Here is a 26888-nt window from a genome sequence, read left to right on the forward strand (position 1 = left end):
TTCTTGTTAAAATTATAACATGCATAGAATGAATTATTAGAGTTAATTATGGTTAACCATTGATGTGCGGATCGTGGTGAAGTCAATACCCTACTCTCTCTCTCATAAATTTACTCCCTTTATTTCCGTTTATTTTATACACTTTAAATTCTCACAACCAATTCACTCTCTTTTAATTAAGTTAATTTTGATATTTCGAATTTGATAATTAAACCCCTGCAGTCCTTGAGGTTCGACACCCTCTCTATAGCCGTATTCTACAAAGATTCGTCCTATTGCGAGTGGTTATTTTTATAATTGATATTTTTTGTCACAAAAATACCACATCACATGGCATTATGAAAATTTTCCATTTGGCTTTCTCGTCGCAGTGAGGCTCCCTACTTTTTAGATTGAGAAGCTATCTCATTAGAGTCTCTGAAACATAGCCAAGGGTCCCCGAGAATGCTCTTTCAGGTGCTTCAGTAAATCCCAACCCTCTTCTCTTTTTGTGGGCTCTGGATTACCATAAAACCCGGTTAAATACCATAATCCTTTGCTAGATAGGACCTCTGCATGGATATGCAGTATGAAATTTTTTTTATTATTATTATGCCAACATCATCATGCCATAGAAGGGCTAAACCACCGCTCCTCCCAACAGGGTCAATAGAAAATAATCATGAAAATCCCAACTTCATACGTAAGCCTTCCATTTTATTCTTATAACTTTTTGTTTCAATAAGAAACAAAAAAATGGGTTTCTTCTCCTTCACCAACTGGAAAAGGTCACGAACTGCAGTGGGATTCTCAAGCCTCGACAGTTCCAGGCTACTTCCAGCTAAGGAGAATCATTGTGTTTGCAGCCCTGCCAATTCATTTGCGCAAGGATCCTGCACCATGCTTCCCTTCTTCACTCCAGTTCCACGATTTTCCACCATAGCTGAGTATGCCAGACTGCGTTTTCCATCGGCTTGGTCCATTTCCATACCAGTTGATTCCTCATTCTCATGGGCCTTCCGCTTCCAGGACCTCAGACTATTACCCCCCCTTTCTCCCCCGTCATCTACGTTATGTTAGGTGACACCTGCATCATTATTGTAAAACTTGCTATGCATTTACTTGAACCATTAATCAAATATGTATTAGACAACATCAACTTGTCAAATTTTTCATGCCATTGTTTAAGAGCTTGCTTTAATCTATACAACGATTTCACCAGTTTTCATACTTTGTGTTCTTGATCGGGGATTACAAGTCGCTCGGGCTGCTCCCAAAACTGACAACCATAGCATTCATCATTTCTTTTCATTTTCTTGATGTAGCCAAGACTTACATGTATAAATATATCATATCAAATATTAGTAAACCAAGTAAACACAAGAAAATAAAATTCCATTAATAGCTCACAAGTGCTTTAAGAAATTACTTCTATAAGCCTATCTTTCTCTAAATATGATCTGTCATTTTCTCTTCTTTCTTTTCTGTTAATTGACAATTTCTGAAACATTGATTTTTTTTTTTTTTTTTTTTTTAAATACTAATCACAACTTGTGATTTTTAAACATGGTCCTTATATATTTTATATATATAGGGGTTGCATATCTCAAGTTCTATCAAGATAGTAAAATAAAATCTTTTCAACTAAAGTCCCAGTAAATATATAAAGTATCAAGCTCAGCTATATAATAATTAACTATTATTGGCTCATTTTCATAAATAAGCCAATAGTATAATTCTTATGATACGATAAATTTATTAGATATCAAATTAGCCTCAATAGAGACATCGATAATCACATCTGTTTTATTCTGAACCATCATGTCAGGAAAACTTGAAAGCTAAATGATATAGATGATGAATTAATAAATACTTTTAAAGTATTCATGCTAATCTGGCATGTCATAGCTAACATAAGTGCTACATTCTATTTCTTATTTGAAATATATCAATCAAATAGAGGGTCGTTCACTTATTAGATACAATATTCAAGTAATTAGTGAAATTTCAATTCAATCAAGAAGCACCTTTCATCACTTGATTTTTTTTTTAATAAATGAAATTGTATATCTTGTCTTATAAAATTTTTTTTTTAAAAAAAAGAAAAAAAAAAGAAAGCAAAAAGACATATGAATCATAGTATAAGAACTCACAACAAAGCAAATAATTTTACTCAAGATCCTTCAAAATAGACTGTTACCACCACTCACCAACTAGGTGTTGTGAGAACCGATCACCTCAACACGTGCATCACATCTCTTCCTTTTACCATGTGTTTACCTGAAAGAATTTTAGCAAAGTGGCATTCTCTTCACACAATTAGTAATGCCTATATGTTTTTCTCCATCACAACATGAGTACATAATTCGGTACGATCCAATCTCTTTACACGCAATCTTTCAGGATTAGACTATAGCATCTAATTTCGTAAAGGAAGTACTTCCAATAACGAAGATTAATATAACAATCCTTTAATTCAAAACAATGAGGGATTTCAAAGTATCTTGTATAGAAAAAGCTAATAATAGAATATGGCTTTATGCCTTGAATAAGTGTTTTACAACATCTATACAGTATTGCAATGAAAATAAATTATTTTTATATATTTCTCTTTCGATAGCTCAATATATATTAAGGGTGAAAAGACAGTTACGGTTAGCGTTTATTGGCTAAAATCGCTAGCCGTAACTGCTTAGGTAACTAGTAAAATTCAACAACTGCCTTCGCTAATCGCTAGGTAGTTAATTGGTGGTTAGTAACTCTAATAATCGCTAAACGCTTTTTAAAAGAAATTTTTTTAACTTTTTTAATTGTTTTTTTTTTTAATAAAAAAAACCGATGTCACAACATCATTTTAGGTATATATATATATATATATATATATATATATATGAGTGCTAGTGAATTTTCTAATATAATAAATAAAACAAAATGGCCAAACGGTAATAACTCCAAAGAATCAAAACCATAAAACTTGACAATTAATCTGAAGTCAAAATCGTAAAGTGCATTGTTAATGCTGATTTTTTTTTTTTTTCTCCTCGTTAAAACTCTTGAAAATGTTTTAATATCAAACAGTAAAACATTTGAAATCATTTTAATGACCAACAACTAACAATTGTTTGTAACAATACAACAAATCCACCATCAACTTAGCCTCCTTCCCTGGATCTCGCTCTAGGATCCTCTCCAACGCAGTCGCCATCTCTAGCTGTAATACCCCGACAAAATACCCGTTTTAAAAGGTTAAAGATCTCCTACTAAAACCCCTAATGTCTCCATAAAACAAGACTTTAAACCAAAAGAGCTAAAACCTTTTCCAAGAAGCCCAACTCCTTGAGACTTTTTGAAGCAAAAACCCAAAATCACCCTCATTGGCCGAACGCGCGCTAGGGGACCACCTGAGCATACGCTGTTAGCTTAAGTGTGAGTGCGTGCTAGGGGACCACCACGAGCGCTTATTGACCAGTCTTCGAGCCATTAGGTAATACCCAAACGTACGAATAAACCATTGCTATCCATTGTGTAATAGTACCCGAATGCTTGCTGACATTTCTGAAAATCAATTTTAACATATTCTCCACATTTTCATACCAAAGCACGCCCCAAGCCCCTATATAAACCTTTTCCTTCGACTTCAACCTCTTCTTACAACAAGAAACCCTAACCCTAGAGTGATGAGTGATTCAGAAAAAGAAAGAGGGAGCCTTGGTGGAGTTTCGCCATCATCAAGGTAATTTTTAGTTCATTTCTTACTCTTCATGCTGCTATTATGGCTTTCTTAGTATTACACATTTTAAGAATGCTTTGGTGAACTCTTGCACCCATTTTCTTACAAAACTAAGAATGATTTTTAAAAGCTTTCAACCGCCTTTGCTTTCTTTAAAGTTTGCATGATAGCATGTTGTGTACTTAAATGTGTCCATTTAGAGCCTAGGGTGAGATGTACCAACCCATAGTTCAAGATAGAAGCCTAAAACATAGTTTGGAGTTTTTGGCCAAGAGTCTTAACTCTCTAGCTAAACACTCACCCTCGAGAGCGCGCACTCGCCCAGAGTGCAAGGCAATCACCCCTTAGCCCAAATATGTGATACTAGGGTTTTTAGCAACTCTTTTCGTTCAATGGAACCTCGCATGAGTTCTCTACTACTGCTTATAATGATATGTCATATTTCGTTATAGCAGGATTCTTGAGGTCGAAGGACTCGAGTAAGCGCACGAGGTAAGTAGACACTTACGAGCAATTTCCTTAAAACATGTGATATGTCAACTGACTGAACACGCGTATGATATGAGCATGCCTATATTTTGTACAACTTGGTAACTTCTTTAATAACTGGCTAATAAGATGCATTGCATTACATGGTACACCGGTACATGTGGTATAATGGCCATGGGGTTATTATATAGCCTTAACTATAAGGTTAAACTGTGTGTGGATGTGATATATAGGCCTTGGATCCAATGATTATTTCGTGACTGGCACAGCTTTAACGAGCCGGTCACTATAAGATGTACATCATTAGTAGCATGGGTCACCCAAGGTCAAACTCGGTAGGGCTGCTAGTGTTATGGATGGTAGCATACAATGGTTGGGACACTGGCATCGTATTATAAGTTCCTCGGGATAGTGCCAACCCTATTGAGAATGGGTAATATCTCGGGCAGACTATATATAATAGTTATGACCTATAAAAGTATTAGTTTTCTGCATTAAAAGACTTAGGCAATTGCCACTAGAAGTACATCATCTTTTATCAACAAAACAATACTTTTATGGGGTATAACAGAGACAACACCTCTTACAAATCTTTACCAAATTGCATGTTTAATTCTATAAACTGGCTCATGTCGTACCCAACTGTAGGGTTTACTTACTAAGTCTTTAGACTTATATGGTTATTACATTTTGTAGAAAACCTGTTTCTAGAATCAAAGAGTGGCACAGTTGCCATTACGGACTTTGCTTAAGAAATGATCTTCACATTGTTATCAGGTTTGCTTAAGCTAGTATTTCTATTAGTTGCTCTGTGTCTTTAAATTGAGGATTATACTTGTTCCCTTGATGACTATTAGACATTTCAGATTTATTTCACATTTCTATGCTTTAACTTTGATGATGTTTAGAGGGGCAGGTCCCCATTTAGCTACCAGTTAGCTAAACTGGGGTAATTGCCAGTAACCCTACTAGAGTGATCAATGCCAGATTTTGGAGCATTACACTAGCGTCCAAATTCAAGATCGAAGCCCAAACCCATAATTTTTTTTTTTTGTCAAACACTCTTGTGCATGAGAGTTTATTCTTGGGGAAATTACACTTTACCCTTTTAAAGTTGTACCACTTTTTTTATTCTACCGCAAAAAAGTTTATAAATTTTGCAATTGCCTATCTATTAGTCAGTTCCGTCTTTTGTGACGGAAAATGACCCACATGCATTGTAGGTTGGTATTTAGGGTCTTTTATTCTCAAAATACCCTCAATCTACACTAGGAAGAACGACCTTATCTTTCTGCATAGAGTACAACTAGAGAAGAAGATCCACAAGCATCTAAAGAATCCAAACAAGGGTGGATTACGTTTCCCTTCATTACAGGTTTCTCTATCTCTCTCGGTGCAGTAACTTAAGCTCTATATCCTCTTTTTGAGTTTGTTTAGAGGTGAAAATGCACTTTACCTCTCGAAGCTTAACCCCATTTTCAATTTAAACCGTAATATTTAAAAATTTGCAATGTATGATCAAACTGTAAAATGCATTGTCCCTCAGTTTAAAATAGCCATTTGCACTACTTTTTTGAAGAAAACTCATAGACGACACATATGCAGCCATGGCAAGAACTCGGACATGTTCAATAAGTTGACTGACTACCCTCTTCATTGTCATCTCTCTCTTGCCCTTCAAAGAAGCGGCAAGATTGCTTTATATCCAAGCGTTGGCGTCATGTATGGCATGCAACAAAGAACATAGAGTTTAATGAGAGATTATTTGTTAGAGTTGGTGAACCAGACGAAACCCAAGAAACTCAGAGACTGTTTTTCATCCCTTTTGCACGGCAATGGATGTTCATGAAGCCTGAAAGTATTTGAAAATATAATTTAAATAGATGGGAAAAGGTAATTTCCATTCGTACTCATTTCGTGATACATGTTCCTCTTATATACACGGATGGCTACAGCTTTAAGGAACTTTCCATGAATCTTGGGATTTTATAATTATTTATAGAAGCCTGATCCCTATTCTATACATGCCAAGTATCCTCACGAATATTGCATTGCCTTCTGTGCATGAGTATCTTTCATTTATTGTTGTGATATTCTATTCATTTATTGTCGTGCTGCCTTGAGGTACTTTGAGTTTAAGATCGTGCTTGAAGGTTCGTATGGATATCGATCAGAAAGCATCTCTTCAGGGCACACTGTGGAATGAGGATTGCAAAATGTCTCTGTTTTGGTATTGTCATGGTTGCCTTTAGAGAAACCAAATAGCAAGCATTCTGCAATTCTCAACTCCTTACCTTGGTTGCTCTCATGACCTTTACAAGATATTGCCCCATTCCCCGAGAGCTGCTAAGCAACTTGTTTCATCTTGATTTGATTAATAAAAGTCTAAAGCCGTCTTACTTCAAAATAATAATAATAATAATAACAACAATCTTGCCCGTTAGGCAGTCCAAATTAAAGCACACATGACACATCATATTGCATGAAATTAATAATTTTAGAAACTTTGTTAGCGTACATTGTCAATTTTAAAATATTTGAAGCATAATTAAAAAGGTAGTACAATTTCGGAGAGTAAAATGTAATTTTCCCTTTATTCTTTTGCTGTAAACCGTCATGTGCGTGAGGAAGTCTCTTCGTTGTGGGTCATTCAGCTTCTTAGAAAAAGAAGGAAAACAGGTGGAGACTAAGGTTTACTTTGAAAGTGGTATGTTGGAAAACATGAAAAGGCGTTGAAAAAAAGAAAAAAGATAAAATAAATAAAAAAAAAACCAGAAAAGGAGGTTGAAAAAAATTGAGAAAAAATTGATAGGCGGCCGCCACCAACTCCGACAAGTTTCTCGTGTTAAGAAAACATGAAGCCATGGGTTGGCTTTGGCCACCCCAGACTAGCGGTCTGGGTTGGCCGAAGGCACTCCCAGCCCCAACTGGGGTGGTTCGACCACCTCCAATTAGATGGCCAGCCACCCCTTAATTTTTTATAATCTGATTTTATAATTTATTTTTAAAAATATATAATATATCTATATATTTTTTTTTATTAATGTGACATATATCTTATTTATGGTCTCAGAATTTCTTTAAAGAAATTTTGACCATTAACTAAATATTTTTCAGTCCAAAATAGTTTAGAGAAAATCTTATTCCTATTTTATGTGGGTGGAAGAATATTTCTTCCAACCCCGTATAAAAGAAACTTCTGTGGAAATTATAATGGATGAGAGCATTATTAAAATGGAAACTTTGTGCCCCCGCATGATTCGCTGGAGTGAGACCACTAAGGGGGCGGCGGATCATGCGGGGGGGCATTTATGCCTAAGCAGCTTAGGCTGCCGCTAAGTTTGCCTTGTCTCCATCTCCATTGGCCTCTCCCCACTTCTACCCACTAGCCAAAGTTCCCTTTCCTTCAACTCTAAGCTTTCATCATGCCCAAGCTATGATGCTACCTCACGTGTGCACACATAAGCATGTGAGACAAACACCGAATAGGGACAAAGCTTTCCTTCGAATTGAATTAGAAGAATTCTTTTTCAATTTAATCTATAAAAATAATATGTGTTTATTTTTTTAATAACTTGTGAGATGCATATAATTTTTTAATAAAATTTATTTTAATTTTGTTCTTACTATTAAAAAAATATATGAATCTCACATGTTTAAGAAACATTTGTCACTTTTATAAACTAGGTTGAAGGAAATTTCTCCAACCCAATTTGAAAGAAAGAACAGATGCTCTTCATATTATCCAATTAATTATATTAGAATGATATTTTTGTCTTTTCACTTTTTGAGTATTTCAATATAACGAACCGGGTATTATTCTTATGATTTTAATTCTAGTTTAAGAGACACAGGCAATCAGATTCAGCCAAAATAATATAAGGCGACAATTAATTAGACGGAAAATTTTGGCTTTGGCATTGGCTTAGGCGCTTAGCCTGCTGAGCTGCACGACCAACCCTGCTCTCTATTTTGATATCCTTACAATCTATCAAAAGGATCCGAGGATCGGATTTGTACAAATTAGGAGGACAAAATGGTCTTTTTAAATTTGAAAAGACCATTTTACCCTCTTGAAAATACTATTTTGCCCTCTTAATTTGTACTAAATCGATCCTCTCCATTTCAAGATCTCATTCCTACGATCTAAGGTACATATGTCAATTAAGAGTAGCTAGGCAGGCTACCTCCGGCGATCACCCCACCGCCGGAGGTGGCAAAAGTACTGACATGGCATTAATGGCCACATCTCAAGTTCTAGACCATTTTTGACAAAAAGAATTGAAATAAAAAAAAAATTTTGAAAAATTTAAGGACCTGAAGACTTATTAGTAGAGAGTAAATTGAAATGACACTATTGTTGTCTTTAAACTTTAAATCAATGCAATTCAAATTGTTTTTCAAAATTTTGGTATCAATTCGTTCTGTCTATCCAAATCTATCAGTAAAATTTGCTCTTTTATGTAAAAAGAGTCTTAACCCCATTTTCAAATGCCTTCTAATGTTGATTTTTAACATAAAATAGAATCCTTCTTTTTCTTTTTTCTTTTTTTTTTGGGTATCTAAATAATGTATACGAGAAATTGAATAGATTTAGAGCCTGTTTAGGATTGTATTTGAGAAATAGAGCTTTTAAGTCAAAAAGAGCTTTTGAACAAAAGCTTTATTTTTTAAACTTTTGTCAAAAGTACGTTTTAGCAATTTTTAGGCTTTTTGGACCCTTAAAAGGGCTTTTAATTTTTTTACCAAACGAGTACTTTTTTCTTCAAACAAACTTTTTAAGTGTTAAAAACACTTTTAGACCCCTTAAATACAATCACAAACAGGCCCTTAATCTTTTTTGGATATTCCCATGGCTATATATGTATAGAAGAAAAATAACAATCATATATTTGGAAATTGGAGATGGAGTTCAACTGCTCAATTAATTCTTTTAATTATGTTTGCTCATGTGCCATCATTATTAATGTTGATCAGGCGGAATAGTTGGAACCACTTCCAGTGTAAGATTGAGGAGAAATTGATTAGGGAAACAGGTAACTTAATTTAATTTAATTCCCACTTATAAAAAATTGACACAGAAATTAATTCCCTCCTTGTAACCCTTTTCTCATTTAATTAGGAAAAAAAAAAAAAAACTCGTCAATTTATAATTTATACTGTAAAATTCGTGTGGTTACAGCGGATGCAATGGTGTCAACCGGACTTTTGAAACTAGGATACAAGTATATAAACCTAGGTACGCTTGTGCTTCATTTCTTTATTTTTATTAATTACTTAACACATGCTAATCCACTGTCGTTTTAAATATCCTTTCAGATGATTGCTGGGCTGAGCTTAATCGAGACTCTCGGGTATTCTATATATTTACTATATTGCTCGAGACAGAAATTTCCTACAAATCAGATTGTAGATCTCTAAGAGTATCATATGTTTCTTAGTATGTGAGAACACATATTTTTTTAATTGTATATATCTCGTGATTTTTTAATAGTATTAATAATAATAATAAAAAGTTTATATGTGATTCTCACGTGCTCAAGAAACATATGACACTTTTAGAAATTTATGTTATGTTCTCTTATAATAAATTTGAATTGTGGCAGGGGAATTTGGTGCCGAGAGCTTCAACATTTGGTTCCGGGATTAAGGCATTAGCAGATTATGTCCATAGAAGAGGGTTGAAGCTTGGGATTTACTCTGATGCTGGGTATTACCATTACTTTATTTTGTTTGTAATAGAAAACATTTATGTCAAGTTTTCAATTTTATTCTTAATTTCTTGATCTTCTTTTGTAGGACTCAAACTTGTAGTAAAACTATGCCCGGATCACTAGGCCATGAGGAACAAGATGCAAAAACTTTTGCTTCCTGGGTAAGATTTGAATTATTTCTTTGATCACTGATTCGATCTTCTATTTAATTAATTAAATTTTGGCTAATTCATTATTTTATCCTATATATACCTAGGGGGTTGACTACTTGAAGTATGATAATTGTAACGATGATGGCACAAGTCCAAAGAAAAGGTATTAATTGAGTTTATGATATGCATGGTTTAGTCAGTTTAATTTCAGAGTCCATATTAAGAAAAGATTATAATAATTTCCATTTTATGCAGTTTACATTAATTTCTTTTGTGGGTATATGTATACGTATACGTACAAATGTGTATGAGAAGTGTTACACGTTATAAAATTTTCTTCTCAAAAGTTGGTTCCTAAATGATGTGTCACTATCTTATGAGATTGATTATTTTGAGAAATGTGTCACCAACTCATAGGATGGTGACACATCATTTGAGAACCAACTTTTAGAATAAAAATTTAGGATGTTTAGCATTTCTCAATGTGTATACATATGCACACATATTCTAATGAGTAATGATACATACTACATATTTATTTTACTGGGCTGATGTGTCAGTGTCCATTAGTTTTTGAATTAATCCTTGTTAAAAAAAAAAAAAGAAGGAAAAATACACTTTACCCCCTAAAGTTTGGGGCGATTTTCAATTCGACCTTTAATATTTCAATTTTTGCAATGCACCCCCTCAAACTTACAAATTTATTTCAATTCGACTAATGTTATCCCAAAATTCACATATTGCCTTTAATTTTTTTTTAATTAAAAAAAAAAAATGTGCGGGGTGAAAAATGGCCAGATGGGCCAAAGAGCCACCATGAATTTTTTTTATGATTTTTTTTTATAAAAAATAAAAAATAAAAATTAGGGGCAATATGAAAATTTTGGGATAATATTGGTCGAATTGAAAAAAAAAAATGGAAAAATTACACTTTAGCCCCCCCAAAGTTTAGGGCAATATTCAATTCGACCACCAATGTTTCAATTTTTGCAATGCACCCCCCCAAACTTGCAAATTTTTTTCAATTCGACCAATTTCATCTCAAAATTTTCATATTACCCCTAATTTTTTTGTTTTGTTTTGTTTTTTTTTTATAAAAATTAAAAATTAAAAAAAATTTGGGGGTGCAAAAATGGCCAGATGGCCGTAGCCACCCCAAATATTTTTTTTAATTTTTTTTATAAAAAAAAAAATAAAGCAATATGATAATTTTGGGATGACATTGGTCGAATTGAAAAAAATTTACAAGTTTGGGAGGGTGCATTGCAAAAATTAAAACATTAGAGGTCGAAATCTTGATTCGGCCATTTGCAAAAATTAAACTTTTATTTTGTTAATTACGTACCTGGAACGATGTCTGTAGACTGTATATTAATTTCAGGCATTTTTGGAGAATGATCTCTCAGCAAGGTTCGATCTTATAAATATCACCTTTATATTTTCAATACAAATTCCTTTTTAGGAAGCGATTGCAGTTTGATTTTGGTTCAAATATTGGATTTAATCTTCTAAGACTATTCAAAGTCTTTCTTTTTTGTTTTTTTCACAGCTGGCATTTTCTAGTCTATCTCGGCAACTGATGAAAATTCAATATCGATCAAAGAAAAAAACCAAAAAAAGGAACTTAATTGGCAATTTCCCAGCAAAATAATTAATATGATTAAGGAATATACGACAAGTCAAGTCAGCCAAGGGTATAATTGGCAACTTCCCAGCAAAAATTACAAAGTCAAGTCAGCCAGAGAATATATGGTAGTGCAGAAAGGAAAAAAAAATGGAACTTAATTGGCAACTTCCCAGCAAAATAATTAATATGATTAAGGAATATAAGAAAAGTAAGCGATATATGTACTAGACAAGTAGGTATTATTCTTATGATTTTAATTCTAGTTTAAGAGACACGGGCAATCAGATTCAGCCAAAATAATATAAGGCGACAATTAATTAGACGGCAAATTTTGGCTTTGGCATTGGCTTAGGCGCTTGGCTTAGGCGCTTAGCCTGCTGAGCTGTACGACCAACCCTGCTCTCTATTATCTTACTATAAATTAATATTCCTTCGTGTACTCCTGCTTTCATGAACTGTCGACCACTGCAAAGCTTTCTTCTTCAGCTTCTTCTTTGTTCCTGATCTTGTGTTTCGGTTTAAGCTATATATATATACTCGATCGATACTTCCCCACATGGCTGATTTATCTTTGGCGGTGGGCCTGGCCTTATGCATCTTTCTGCTCTCGGGTGGCGGCGGAGGAGCTGCTGCTGCTTCTGCACGGTACACCCATCTGCAGGCGAGTAGCAGGGGATCCAATATTTCAAAGGAGATGATGATCCGAAGAAATCTTCTGGCAAATGGACTTGGTAAAACCCCTCCAATGGGGTAAGCCCTTTAATCTGTTTGTCCTTTTTAGTTATCTTAACGTACAATTCTGTTGTTGGTCTCTGCATATATACTTTGATTTACCATCCTCTTCCCCTCAAGTTTATGCCCTATGCATTACAATCAATAATAAGTTTAATTTTTTTTTTTTTTTTTTTTTTTAAAAAAAACTTATTTATTTAAAAACGAAAATAATAATTGACATAGAAAAATGAAAAAATGGTATTAAAAAATGAAAAATTTTATTTTATAGTGAATATTTTTTTTATTTAAATAATAATAAAAAATGAATGATGTGATATAAAAAGTGAATGATATGATATAAAAGTGAGAATGTTTTAATGTTAATTTTTTTTAATAAAATAAAATAAATAGTGTGAGAGAATATTGTGTAGTTTAACCATCAATGACCGTGCGTCCAATTTTTGACTTAAAAGCCGGGTGCAAGACTCTGCATGTCACATCTGTAATATAGAGGGGCCGATGAAATGGATGGATACTTTGATGTTGAAATTATTTTTTTTAATAATTAACATTTATATTTTTTATTAGCATAAATATTTGTAATAAGTTATTTATTTATTTATTTGTCATTTTTTGATATGTTGGTTGGTACACGATTCTATATCAGTTATATATATATTACTAATATTAGGAAAAAATACACTTTAACCTTATGAAGCATTTATCTATTTGTACTTTTAACTTCAATGTTTAAAAAGTGATATTTTATTCACTCTAGACTTCTAAATTGTTACAATTCGACCATTCTAACTTTTTTTTTTTTGTCCAAAATGCCCCTATCCCAAGTTAGGAAAAAAAAAAATTTTAATTGAGGGGTGGCCGGTCTGGGTGGCCGAAGCCATCCCAGCCCAACCTAGGTGGCCGGTCACCTCTTAATTTAATTTTTGTTTTTCAACAAAAAAAAATTTTAAATGGTAGAATTGCAATAATTTAAAAGTTTGAGGATAAAGTATAACTTTTTAAACATTAAAATTAAAAGTATAAATGAATGAATAATTTAGAGAATAAAATGTATTTTTCCATATATTTTAGCAATAACATCATTTTTTTGTCCGGCCGACACATAACGCGTAAGTGAGATTTATGTGTCGACTGTGTGACTCTGACTAATGGTTACATTTCACCAAACTGCTGACCAGTGCTTTTAATAAGATCTTGCAAGAATCGTATCCAAGAAGGAGCTTTTAAGTTTTTGAAAACGAAAAAGATTTCTCTGGCGTGCCATCCACGTCACTTAATGCTTATCTCTTCTTATATATATTTTGAAAGATTCTTATGGCAGTTTGAAAGTGCGATTTCAATAAGTGCGATTTTAAATATTGTGTTTTTAAAAATTGTGTTTTTAAAATCGCATAGGTGTTTGGTAAAACATACTTAAAAGTATTTTTTTTATCAATTGAGTGTTTGGATAACATTAGCATATAATTGCGGTTTCATAACCAAATTACCAATAATGATGAACAAGACAAAGAGGATGAAGAAAAAAAAAGAGAAAAGAAGGGTTTTAATATATTTTAGGTGGGTATTCTTGGTATTTTTTTCATTTCCGTTCTAAAAAAGGTAACTATTGCGTCAAATATATTTTTCAATAAAAATCGTGATTTTGTTTTAAATTCTCACTTTTTCAAATAAGTACCCTCTAATCAACTTATGGAAATCGTAGATTTTTTTGCGATTTTAAAATTTGCGTTTTTAAAATCGCAATCCCAAACACCCTAAAGTTGCAATTTGGTTTAAAATCGCAAATTATTTTTTAAAAAACACACTCCTAAACGCACCCTTATATTGATATTGATATTAATAGATTTACATAGCCAAGTTTTAAATTTACAGAATTTTTTTTTTTCTTTTATAATAGACTTAATTAGTTCTCTTCATTTATCCTCAAAAGAATAAAATGCCAGTGACAGGGACTCGAGCACTATCTTTTCCCCTCCTAAAGAAATGCTAAAGTACCATCTCCTTAGTAAAACGATCACTAAATTATCTTTGGGGTCAAAGGTGATTGACATCCCTACAAGATATCAAGAGGATCCAAGGATCGGGTTAGTACAAATTAGGAGGGTAAAATTGTCTTTTTAAATTTGATATCCCTACAATCTATTAAAAAAAGGATCCGAGGATTGGATTTGTACAAATTAGGAGGACAAAATGGTCTTTCTAAATTTGAAAAGACCATTTTACCCTCTTGAAAATACTATTTTGCCCTCATAATTTGTACTAAATGGATCATCTCCATTTCAAGGTTTCATTCCTACAATCTAAGGTACATATGTCAATTAAGAGTAGCTAGGCAGGCTACCTCCGGCGATCACCCCACCGCCAGAGGTGGCAAAAGTATTGACATGGCATTAATGGCCACATCTCAAGTTCTAGACCATTTTTGACAAAAAGAATTGAAATAAAAAAAATAAAAAAAAAATTTAAAAATTGAAGGACCTGAAGACTTATTAGTAGAGAGTAAATTGAAATGACACTATTGTTGTCTTTAAACTTTAAATCAATGCAATTCAAATTGTTTTTCAAAATTTTGGTATCAATTCGTTCTGTCTATCCAAATCTATCAGTAAGTTGGACAACAAATATGTGAAAATGAAAAGAAAAAAATTGCTCTTTTATGTAAAAAGAGTCTTAACCCCATTTTCAAATGCCTTCTAATGTTGATTTTTAATATAAAATAGAATCCTTCTTTTTCTTTTCTTTTTTTTGGGTATCTAAATAATGTATACGAGAAATTGAATAGATTTAGAGCCTGTTTAGGATTACATTTGAGAAATAGAACTTTTAAGTCAAAAAGAGCTTTTGAACAAAAGCTTTATTTTTAAACTTTTGCCAAAAATACGTTTTGACAGTTTTTAGGCTTTTTAGACCCTTAAAAGGGCTTTTAATTTTTTTACCAAACGAGTATTTTTTTCTTCAAACAGACTTTTTAAGTGTTAAAAGCACTTTTAGACCCCTTAAATACAATCACAAACAGGCTCTTAATCTTTTTTGGATATTCCCATGGCTATATATGTATAGAAGAAAAATAACAATCATATATTTGGAAATTGGAGATGGAGTTCAATTGCTCAATTAATTCTTTTAATTATGTTTGGTCATGTGCCATCATTATTAATGTTGATCAGGTGGAATAGTTGGAACCACTTCCAGTGTAAGATTGAGGAGAAATTGATTAGGGAAACAGGTAACTTAATTTAATTTAATTCCCACTTATAAAAAATTGACACACAGAAATTAAACTTCTCAATTTCTATTTTTCCATCCTTGTAACGCTTTTCTCATTTAATTAGAAAAAAAAAAAAAAAAAACACACTCGTCAATTTATAATTTATACTGTAAAATTCGTGTGGTTACAGCGGATGCAATGGTGTCAACCGGACTTTCGAAACTAGGATACAAGTATATAAACCTAGGTACGCTTGTGCTTCATTTCTGTATTTTTATTACTTAACACATGCTAATCCACTGTCGTTTTAAATATCCTTTCAGATGATTGCTGGGCTGAGCTTAATCGAGACTCTCGGGTATTCTATATGTTTACTATATTGCTCGAGACAAAAATTTCCTACCAATCAGATTGTAGATCTCTAAGAGTATCATATGTTTCTTAGTATGTGAGAACACATATTTTTTTAATTGTATATATCTCGTGATTTTTTAATAGTATTAATAATAATAATAAAAAGTTTATATGTGATTCTCACGTGCTCAAGAAACATATGATACTTTTAGAAATTTATGTTATGTTCTCTTATAATAAATTTGAATTGTGGCAGGGGAATTTGGTGCCGAGAGCTTCAACATTTGGTTCCGGGATTAAGGCATTAGCAGATTATGTCCATAGAAAAGGGTTGAAGCTTGGGATTTACTCTGATGCTGGGTATTACCATTACTTTATTTTGTTTGTAATAGAAAACATTTATTTCAAGTTTTCAATTTTATTCTTAATTTCTTGATCTTCTTTTGTAGGACTCAAACTTGTAGTAAAACTATGCCCGGATCACTAGGCCATGAGGAACAAGATGCAAAAACTTTTGCTTCCTGGGTAAGATTTGAATTATTTCTTTGATCACTGATTCGATCTTCTATTTAATTAATTAAATTTTGGCTAATTCATTATTTTATCCTATATATACCTAGGGGGTTGACTACTTGAAGTATGATAATTGTAACGATGATGGCACAAGTCCAAAGAAAAGGTATTAATTGAGTTTATACTATGCATGGCTTTAGTCAGTTTAATTTCAGAGTTCATATTAAGAAAATATTATAATAATTTCCATTTTATGCAGTTTACATTAATTTCTTTTGTGGGTATATGTATACGTATACGTACAAATGTGTATGAGAAGTGTTACACGTTCTAAAATTTTTTTTTCTCAAAAGTTGGTTCCCAAATGATGTGTCACCATCTCATGAGATTGATTATTTTGGGAAGTGTGTCACTAACTCATAGGATGGTGACACATCATTTGAGAACTAACTTTTAGAATAAAAATTTAGGATGTTTAGCATTTTTCAATGTGTATACATATGCACACATATTCTAATGAGTAATGATGCATACTACATATTTGTTTTAATGGGCTGCAGTGTCCATTAGTCTTTGGATTAATCATTGTTAAACGAAAAAAATAAAATAAAAAAATTACACTTTACCCCCAAAGTTTGGGGCAATTTTTAATTCGACCTCCAATGTTTCAATTTTTGCAATGCACCCCCTCAAACTTGCAAATTTTTTTTCAATTCGACTAATGTTATCCCAAAATTCACATATTGTCCATAATTTTTTTTTTTATTAAGAAAAAAAAAAAAAGAAATTTGGGGGTGCAAAAATGGCCAGAAGGCCAAAGACCCACCCCGATTTTTTTTTTTTTTAATAAAAAATAAAAAATAAAAAATAAAAAATAGGGGCAGTATAGGAATTTTGGAATAATATTGGTCGAATTGAAAAAACTTTGCAAGTTTAGGATAATGCATTGCAAATATTAAAACATTGGAGGTCGAATTGAAAATCACCCCAAACTTTGAAGGGTAAAGTATACTTTTTCCAAAAAAAAAAAAAAAAAAAAAACATAAAGTTTGATAGGCACTACTAGCTCAATGAGATAAGAGTGCAATGCGGGTGTAATTTGTAATATTTCTCTATTTTAATTCTCAATTCAATAGAGAAGTTCTAAAAACCACACAATGTGAGATAAAAGTATGATTTATAGCGTAAACATTTGGATTGCATTACAGTTTTTCTTCTTCTTTTTTTTTGGTGTTTTTTTAAGGTATCCGACAATGAGTAAAGCATTATTGAAGTCTGGGCGACCCATCTTCTTTTCTCTATGCGAATGGTGAGTAGATAATTAAGCATATGGTTGCATCAACCACTATTTTCTACTTATATATAATATTATGATATTCACATAAAATTAGTTTATACAAAGTTCCATGAGATATATGTATAATTTTATTATTTATTTATTTTTGAAAATTTGGGAACTAAATTAAGACCTATATATCATTCAATCAAAAGTATAGTTTAGCTAAAAAAAAATGGTGCTTTTGTTTAATAGACTCTCATACGACTGTCATACAACTATAATGATGTGGCAATGCAAATCAACCTTTAGATCAACAAGGGCTTGTAAAAATAAAAATTAATAGTTGATATTTATTGCCACATCATCATAGTTGTATACATGAATGGAAAGAGGGGTGCTGGTATACGCTATGACCCCCCTCAATTCTTGAGGAAAAAAAAATTTAAAGGTCAAATTTTAGTTTTTTTAAGTCTTTGGCCCTTACCCAAGCTAGAAAAAAAAAATATTTGCCCTTACCCACAATTTTTTTTGGCCCTACATATAAATGTTTTCGGCCGTACCCAATAAAAGTTTTGGCTCCACCCACTAAACTTTTTGACCCTATTGCTCCTACCCAAAAAATCTTTTGAGCCATACCCATTAAAACCTAAAAGTTGGTTACTCATTCTCAAATCTTTTGGCCCTTACCCATTAAAAATTGTAATAACCTTACTTTTGGCCCTAACCCATTAAACTAGTTACCCATTTGAGATTTGGCCCTACCTACTAAATTTTATCTTTCTTCAGCATTTTGTTGTACATCTTTTAACAATCTCATATAGCGGAAAAACTGTAATTATCAATACAAAAAAAATACTGTTAAAATACTTTTCTTTATACAAAAATACCCAAAGCTATGTCGTACAAGGCATTTATACAAATCTATCCGACAGTCTAAACTCTAGACAAAACTTAACCAATTTGGAATCTCTGTACATCTCAATATGAATCTCTAATCACAACTGCATAATTACCTTGATTTTCCATTCCTGCAAGCACTACAAAAAACTGTGAAGTAGTGAGTCAATTGATTTCCGACAATATAAATCATTGTTGAATCATATATAGCAAAATGCTAGACAAGTTATAAAACCACAAAAATCCGTATTATTGGATATCAATATCATACTCAGTAAGTAAGAATACTTACAGTGGATTACATGAATGGATCATCAAAAGTAATTACTTGAAACCCGTTCTGCTGCAGTTGGTCCATACCCATAACAATCCCTTCACTGACTTTCTCTCTCTCTCTCTCTCTCTCCTAAACTCTCTTAGAAAGAAGAAAGACCGAGTAAAAAGCGGAAGAAGGAAGAATATATGCAAGAGATGGGAGAGGAGATGAGTGGTGAAAATTGTGAAGGAGAAGAGTTCTATTTATAGGAGAAAATCAAACACTATTCTACCTTCAATTTACAATTATACCCTTATTTTACTATTTCACCAACCCTATACTATTCCACCAACTCTATACTATTCCACCAACCCTATACTATTCTACCAACCCTATACTATTTCACCAACCCTATACTATTCTACCTTCTTATTCTACCATCCTTATACCTACCATTTACTATCCTATTATATCACCAATTATTACAATCATACTCCAAATTATACCAATCAATCATCAATTATCATATCTCTTAAATCTCCCAATAAAATAATCAATATAAAATCATCATCATGATATAATAACCTCAAATCAATATTCATTCCAATAATATTCATAAGATCTAATAAGTTCCTCAAGAATAAATATTATTACCTAATATCATCAATAAATATCTCAACCTCAAAGTAAATGCCATTACCTAATATGAATATTAATATAATCATAGCATCAATTTAATATCTCTAAAATAAGACTTTAAAAATCTGGGGTGCTACACATCTCGTTAGTCCAAAATCAAGAATCTTAAAATTTGAAGTTTAGAGCTTAATTTTCTATACTTATTTAATTTTCCAAACAAAAAACAAATGAAAAAAAAAAAGAAAAAAAAAAAAGCAATTTGCAACACAGAAGTAGTGCAAAGTAATTTGTTTTTATCTTAAACGCGGCTGAAACTCACTATATTCTTGTTTCATGGTTGTTACTTTTTCTTCGTGTGATTTTTAATTTGAGGTTTTATAATTTTTTTTTCTTTCTTTTTTATAGTTTATACCCTAGCGTGTACCTAATCACTTTAGGGATTTTCTTGGGTTATTGAACCACCATTTTAGATGATAAAAAAATAATAATAAATTTATGCATGGCCCCTTTTTTTTTGGACAAAAATTTCCTCAAAACTAGAGGAAATAAGCTTCAACCCATTTAAAATAGTGCCAAATGTCTATAAACATGTAAAATATATATTAAATTTAGTCTAAATTAGTAAACTACTATTAATAACGTTAAGAATTTAATATGCATTTTAAATATTTAGACACTTGGCACTATTTTAAATGGCTTGGACGATATTTCATCCAGACTGGTTTGGAGGAAATTTGTGTCCTTCCTTTTTTTTTTTTTTTTTCCCTAAGCTTATACCTTGACCCCTGCCCATAATACTTTATGCCTTCATTTTTGGTTGTATAGCAGTTGTATGAGAGTCTACTAAATGTCATTTATCTAATTTGTATACTTCCATTGCTTGGCATTCAAGTGATTATATCATGTAAAGATATAGGTGACCACATTTTTTTTCTTCTTAATTTAATTTGTTACCAACTTTAGGGGACAAGAAGACCCAGCCACTTGGGCCGCAAGTGTTGGGAATAGTTGGAGAACAACAGGTGACATCGAAGACAATTGGAACAGGTAAGATAAAATTTAGTTTTCATTTATAATGAATATCAAAAATGGGTCGTGAATCCTATTAGTATTAGTTGTTTTGAGTTTTACTAATGTGTTAATGGGGTTAGGTCATGCTATAACTCAGTCAGACTTGAGGGAATGATTTGTGGTTTCTACCATCTAGGTGTTTCATGTGCAATTATTAGCTATGTGCTATTATTGAATTTATTGTCACACTCAAGTAGAATAACTAGAATTGATCTATTCCGCCAGTCTTTTTATTTTATTTTTTAAAAAAAGAAAAAAATTGTATAATATAGTTTAGTTTCTACTTTACTGTGGAGTTTGTAAAATCTTATCAATTCTTTCTAGGGAAAAGTACACTTTACCCCCTCAAAGTTTAAGACAATTTTCAATTCGACCTCCAATATTTCAATTTTTGCAATACACCTTTCCAAACTTTCGAATTTTTGCAATTTGACCAATTTTATTCAAAACTTCCCATATTGCCCATTATTTTTTTTTTAAAATTTTTTTTTAAAATTTATTATAAAAAATTTTTAAAAAAATTCAAGGTGGCTCTTTGGCCATCTGGCCATTTTTACACCCCAATTTTTTTTTTTTTTTTTTTTTAGTTTTTTAGTTTTTTTTTTATTATTATAAAAAAATAGGGGTAATATGAGAATTTTTGGATAAAATTGGTCGAATTGCAAAAATTTAGAAGTTTGGGGGGGTGCATGTAAAAATTGAAAAATTAGAGGTCAAATTGAAAATTGCCTCAAACTTTGAGGGGGTAAAGTGTAATTTTCTCTTCTTTATAAATTAAAGGAAAATGTTTGAATTATTATAATTTTTTCTTTAAAGTAATTTATAAATTGACTTGTGTTAAATTATATGTTATCACAAAAGCTTAAGCAGGTAAGAAGAAGTAAATTTAATTACTTTTTTTTTTTTTGAAATGGGATTCATAATAAAACAAAAGCTTAGCATTCCTTAGTTAAAATGTATTGCACACTAGGAGGAAAGACCTCCCGCCACTCCTGAGCTGTGTCATACCCGAGAGCCAGCTTGGCTAATTGGTGGGTTGCTCCATTTGCCGTTCTGCGAACGTGTTGGATTCTCCACTCTGGCCAATGTTTCAGTCTCTCCTTTGTATCATTCACAACCTGCCCATATGTAGACCAACAACCTCCTTCCTTTTGCAATAGTTGGATTATTTCTAAGGAGTCTCCTTTGAGCTCGATGTATTGCAAGTCCATTCTATGTGCCAGCTTCATCGCTTCCCAGACAGCTAATGCTTCGGCCATGGATGGATCCTGCACATATGCCTTACTACTACAAAACATAGCTATGGCTTTTACTTCATGATCTCGAACTAGTACGCCAACACCCATTTTGTTCCACCTCTTGTCAATCGAAGCATCCCAATTGATTTTCACATAGCCCAATGGTAGTTTGATCCAAGCAATAGGAGAAGCTGGTGCCTGACCTACCTCTCTCTTTGGTCTTCGTTTATTGAACTTGCACCAGTTATCGACTTGATCCTTGGCCCAATGTATCAGAGTTCTCGGGTTAGTCAAAACCCCCCCAAACACGACCAGATTCCTCCTAAGCCAAATCTGCCTTGCAATAACCGCCATGAGTTGCAACTGATCCGCATCCAGTCTTTCCATCAAAAGGGCCATAATATCAAGGAAATTAGCTTCATTAGTGCATTTATTGAGTTGGGGAGAGCATTCAGTCCACACATCTCTGGCGGAGGGACAACTCCAAAGGATATGGCCTACTGTTTCAGTTGTCAATCCACAATTCAGACATAAAGGATCTGGAACAATTTTCCTCTTGTACAGCAGCTCCTTAGTAGGCAAAATATTATTACATGCTTGCCACATAAATGTTTTAAGCACACTTGCTCCTTTTATTCTCCATATCCCTTTCCACAGCCCCATGAGCATATTATCTTTAGAGCAGCTCCCTTCTTCCCTTTGCCCTATTTCCTTGGCTAAGTGATAAGCACTTCGCACTGTGAGCACACCATTTTTCCCCCTGCCCAAACCAGTCTATCGCTTCTATTATTGGGACATACCACCATGCCACAAATCTCCCTTGCCTCGGCTTCGTTAAAAACATTTTGTACCAATTCCGTATCCCACCAGCTAGTGTCCAAATTGAGAAGGGCACTCACTTTGGCATCTCTAGGTAACACTTGGATAGGAGATTGGATTTTATGTGATCCTTTGGTTGGCAGCCAGCGGTCTTCCCATATCCGGATCGATTTTCCATTGCCAATTCTCCATAGTAAGCCTTCATTGAGAAGCCCTTTTGCATTCCATATATTTCGCCATGCGTATGAGGGTTTCCTTCCCAAGTTTGCTTCCAAAAAAGTCCCTTGGGGGTAATATGTTTCCCGAAATATGGTGCCAACTAGAGTGTCCAGATTTTGTAATAATCTCCACCCTTGCTTAGCGAGGAGCGCTAAATTGAACATTTCCAGGTCACGAAACCCCATTCCGCCACTCTCCTTCGCCATTCCCATCTTGTGCCAACTCATCCACACAATTCGTGAATCATTCACCTTGTGCCCCCACTAGAATTTAGCCATCATAGAATTAATATCTTTAAAGAGCGTCTTTGGCAATTGGAATATGCTCATTGTGTATGTTGGGATCGATTGTACCACTGCCTTCAATAATACTTCCTTCCCTGCTTGGGAGAGGAACTTTTCCTTCTAGCCATTTATGCGTTCCCATATTTTCCCAGTAATATTTGTGAAAGCACTCACCTTTGATCTTCTAATTAATGCCGGTAAGCCCAAATATTTCTCATACCTAGCTGTGGAAGTCACCCCAGCGGCATTTAGGATGTAAGTTTTAGCCTCCTCCTTGGTATTCTTGCTAAAGAAAATTAAAGTCTTATTGCGGTTCAATTGTTGGCTCGAGGTTTCTCATATACCTCCAGAACTTCTTGGATTCGAAACCATTCCAATATACTAGCTCGGCAAAATAGCACACTGTCATCCGCGAACAAAAGATGATTTATCTTTGTACCTCCTCGAGCAATAGGGAGTCCTGTGATCCGCCCATCCCGCTTCGCCTTATTCAACAAAGTGCTGAGTCCCTCCACACATAATATAAAAAGGTACGGTGATAGTGGATCCTCTTGCCGTATACCCCGAGATGGCACTATTTTCCCACAGGGTTGACCATTAATGAGAATTGAGTAGGTGACTGTACAAACACATGTCATCACTTTCTCCACCCATTCTGCTGCAAACCCCAATCTTCTCATCATAGTCTCTAGAAAGGCCCATTCAACCCGATTATAGGCCTTGCTCATATCTAACTTTAGTGCTATGTATCCCTTCCGCCCTGCCAATGTAGAATCCATGGTATGAAGAGCTTCAAATGCCACCAAAATATTATCTATTATTAATCATCCTGGAACAAATGCACTTTGATTTGGGGAAATTATATGAGCCAGCACATTCTTCATCCTATTTGTTAATGCTTTGGCTATCAATTTATAAATGACCTTACATAAGCTGATTGGCCGATATTCGGTGATACGCGTAGGGGGATTGATTTTTGGAATTAAAGTAATGAATGTCTCATTGATAGAAGAGTCAAAAATTCCATTATTCAAAAAATCAAGCACAACCATACATACCTCTTTGTTAATTACTTAATTATTACTATACTGACTTGGACGGCCGATAATTAATGAAATAATAAAAAAAAATCTAGAAGAAAAGCGTAAATGATAAAACGAGTTTATTATTATATATTGAGTCATAGGGACAAAAACATTTACTTGCTTTTCACTTCTCAGCATGACATCTCGTGCGGATCAAAACGACAAATGGGCATCTTATGCTAAACCTGGAGGATGGAATGGTAATTAACTTTATTATTATTATTATTTTAATATATGTGCAAACTTTGGGTAAATTTAAAAATTCAAAGTCTTATATAATTTATTTACAACTGAGCTGACGTGGAATATTTAAACAATTAGATTTATGTTGAACAAATTAAGGGTTAAGTAAGACCATTGTGTCACCAATTGATGTCAGATCCCGACATGCTTGAAGTTGGAAATGGCGGCATGACAACGGAGGAATATCGTGCACATTTCAGCATATGGGCATTAGCTAAGGTACCCTATTCACAAATAATTTCAAAAATAAAATTAAAGTAATGTTATTTAATAGACTATTATACAATTGAGATGACGTGACAGTAAAAATATTTTTTTATAAGTGTTGATTCAAGAGCTGATTTTCACTACTACATCATCAAATTATATAATAATTTACTAAATAATATTAACCGTACTATTGATGTTCGTAGGCACCTTTACTCATCGGATGTGATATTCGAGCATTGCAAAATGTGACATTGGAATTACTAAGCAACAAGGAAGTTATTGCAGTTAATCAAGGTAGGGTGAATGAAAACAGCACGCGGCGTGTTCAGCACGCCATGTGCAATTTTTTTTTTTTTTTTTTTTTGCATTAAAATATTAATTTTTTTTTTTTTTTTTTTTTTTTTTTTCACGGCCATCAAGGTAAACAACAAATACAGCTGCTCTTCTGAAAATAGGGGAAATTGATTTTTTTTTTTCTTTTTTTTAAATATTTCTTATCAGTTATATTTTTGGACAGACAAACTTGGAGTTCAAGGGAAAAAAGTTAAGAAGGATGGGGATTTGGAGGTAAGCTTTTGTCATCTTATTTTTCATTATTATTGAAATTTGAAGAGGAACATGTAAAATGAAATTATTATAAGATAATTTTGTAAATAAAAAATTGTAGGTTTGGGCTGGTTCACTCAGTAATAAAAAGGTAGCAATAATCCTGTGGAACAGAGGTCCATCAAAGGCTACGGTTACTGCTCATTGGTCTGATATTGGCCTTAATCCAGCAACTGTTGTTACTGCTCGAGATTTATGGGCGGTAAGATATATATCCAATTCATATTATTATTTTCTAAAATTGCAAGAAGGTATTATATATATATATATATATATATATATATATATATGAGAAATGTTAGGATGAATAAGTTTTTCATATTTGGCCTATATTTTTTTATAAATTCAAGAGATCAACTATTAGATTTGTGGGATCTACCATTGACTTATGTAGGATTTACATAAGTCAACAAATCTAATGGTTCATTTGTAAGATGAGATGGACAAAATATGAAAAAAAATATTGACCCCTAATATCTCTCTTTCTCTCTCTCTCTCTCTCTCTCTCTCTATATACTATTTCAAAAAAAAAAAAAAAAAAAAAAGTCATATTTAGCTCCTTGGTATTTATATGATTTGAATTTCATCATTGAGTTTTCAATTTCAAGAATATAATCTTTAGGTTTTGCCCAAATTTAAAATAAGCTTTATCTGTCACTTTACTATCAAAGTTAATGATTTGTCATCTATCACATGTCTCATTTGACAAATCATGATGCAATGCTACTTTAATAAGTGCTAAGTCATTCATAAAATTATATATATATATATATATATATATATATATAAACCCACAAAAAAAAAAAAAAAAAAAAAATCAACCTAACATGTAAAACTTAGAAAAATATAAAACAATAACAAAAGACTTTGGTTCCGATGATGTGGCACTGCATTGGAGTGTTGAGATAGACATTAATGTGTCAAATGAGATACATGTGACATATGAGAAACTGTTAATTATGACTGTAAAGTTATAAAGGAATATATTTTAAATTTGGGCAAAATTTAAGAACTTTATTCTTGGAACTGAAAACCTAAATACTAAATCAAAATCAGATGAAAACCCAAAAATTAAATATGATTTTTTTCCTATATTATTCTCTAGTGTTATTTTCTAAGAGGTTAATTGTTTGAATTGTGCAGCATTCAACAAAATCATCAGTGAAGGGACAACTCTCTGCCAATCTAGAGTCCCATGCTTGTAAAATGTATGTTCTAACTCCCCACTAAAGATATTATTACCCAACGAAGATGCTGGAATACAAGAGAAGAGAAGAAGGCTTCATATTTATACATGTACTTGTACTGATTTAAGTGTTAATTAGTTTAAAAGGATTACTGTATAAGTTATCTAATTCAAGTCATAAACAGAATGAAATTTGTGAATTGTCAAAGTTTTCATGCATGATATTAGAATATATATCCATATTAAGTTGGTTTATTTTCTTTTAAGAATACTTTTCATGCTAGCCGCGGGGAACATCGATAATTTTTGGTAGTTTTGGGGGATATTGTCGCAATTGAAAATTTGGGAGGTACAT

General features: G+C 32.8%; 2 protein-coding genes across 2 annotated transcripts; both read left to right on the forward strand.

The window, feature by feature from the left end:
* Positions 1 to 735: 735 nt before the first annotated feature.
* LOC148584600 (alpha-galactosidase-like) lies at positions 736 to 10244 on the forward strand. Its single transcript, XM_088518529.1, has 7 exons — positions 736 to 956; positions 9176 to 9234; positions 9381 to 9437; positions 9518 to 9552; positions 9805 to 9908; positions 9998 to 10073; positions 10169 to 10244. Exons 1-7 carry the CDS (start codon positions 736 to 738, stop codon positions 10232 to 10234), a joined length of 618 nt encoding a protein of 205 aa, XP_088374655.1. The 3' UTR covers positions 10235 to 10244.
* A 1806-nt stretch (positions 10245 to 12050) lies between these two features.
* On the forward strand, positions 12051 to 26810 carry LOC132185645 (alpha-galactosidase). Its single transcript, XM_059599407.2, has 15 exons — positions 12051 to 12441; positions 15594 to 15652; positions 15825 to 15881; positions 15958 to 15992; positions 16245 to 16348; positions 16438 to 16513; positions 16609 to 16667; positions 17745 to 17810; positions 20536 to 20619; positions 24424 to 24488; positions 24668 to 24750; positions 24945 to 25035; positions 25259 to 25308; positions 25409 to 25549; positions 26491 to 26810. Exons 1-15 carry the CDS (start codon positions 12248 to 12250, stop codon positions 26575 to 26577), a joined length of 1251 nt encoding a protein of 416 aa, XP_059455390.2. The 5' UTR covers positions 12051 to 12247; the 3' UTR covers positions 26578 to 26810.
* The last annotated feature ends 78 nt before the right edge of the window (positions 26811 to 26888 follow it).

Source organism: Corylus avellana, chromosome 7, assembly GCF_965113065.1.
Source record: "Corylus avellana chromosome 7, dhCorAvel1.hap1.2, whole genome shotgun sequence".
Taxonomy (NCBI): Eukaryota; Viridiplantae; Streptophyta; class Magnoliopsida; order Fagales; family Betulaceae; genus Corylus; species Corylus avellana.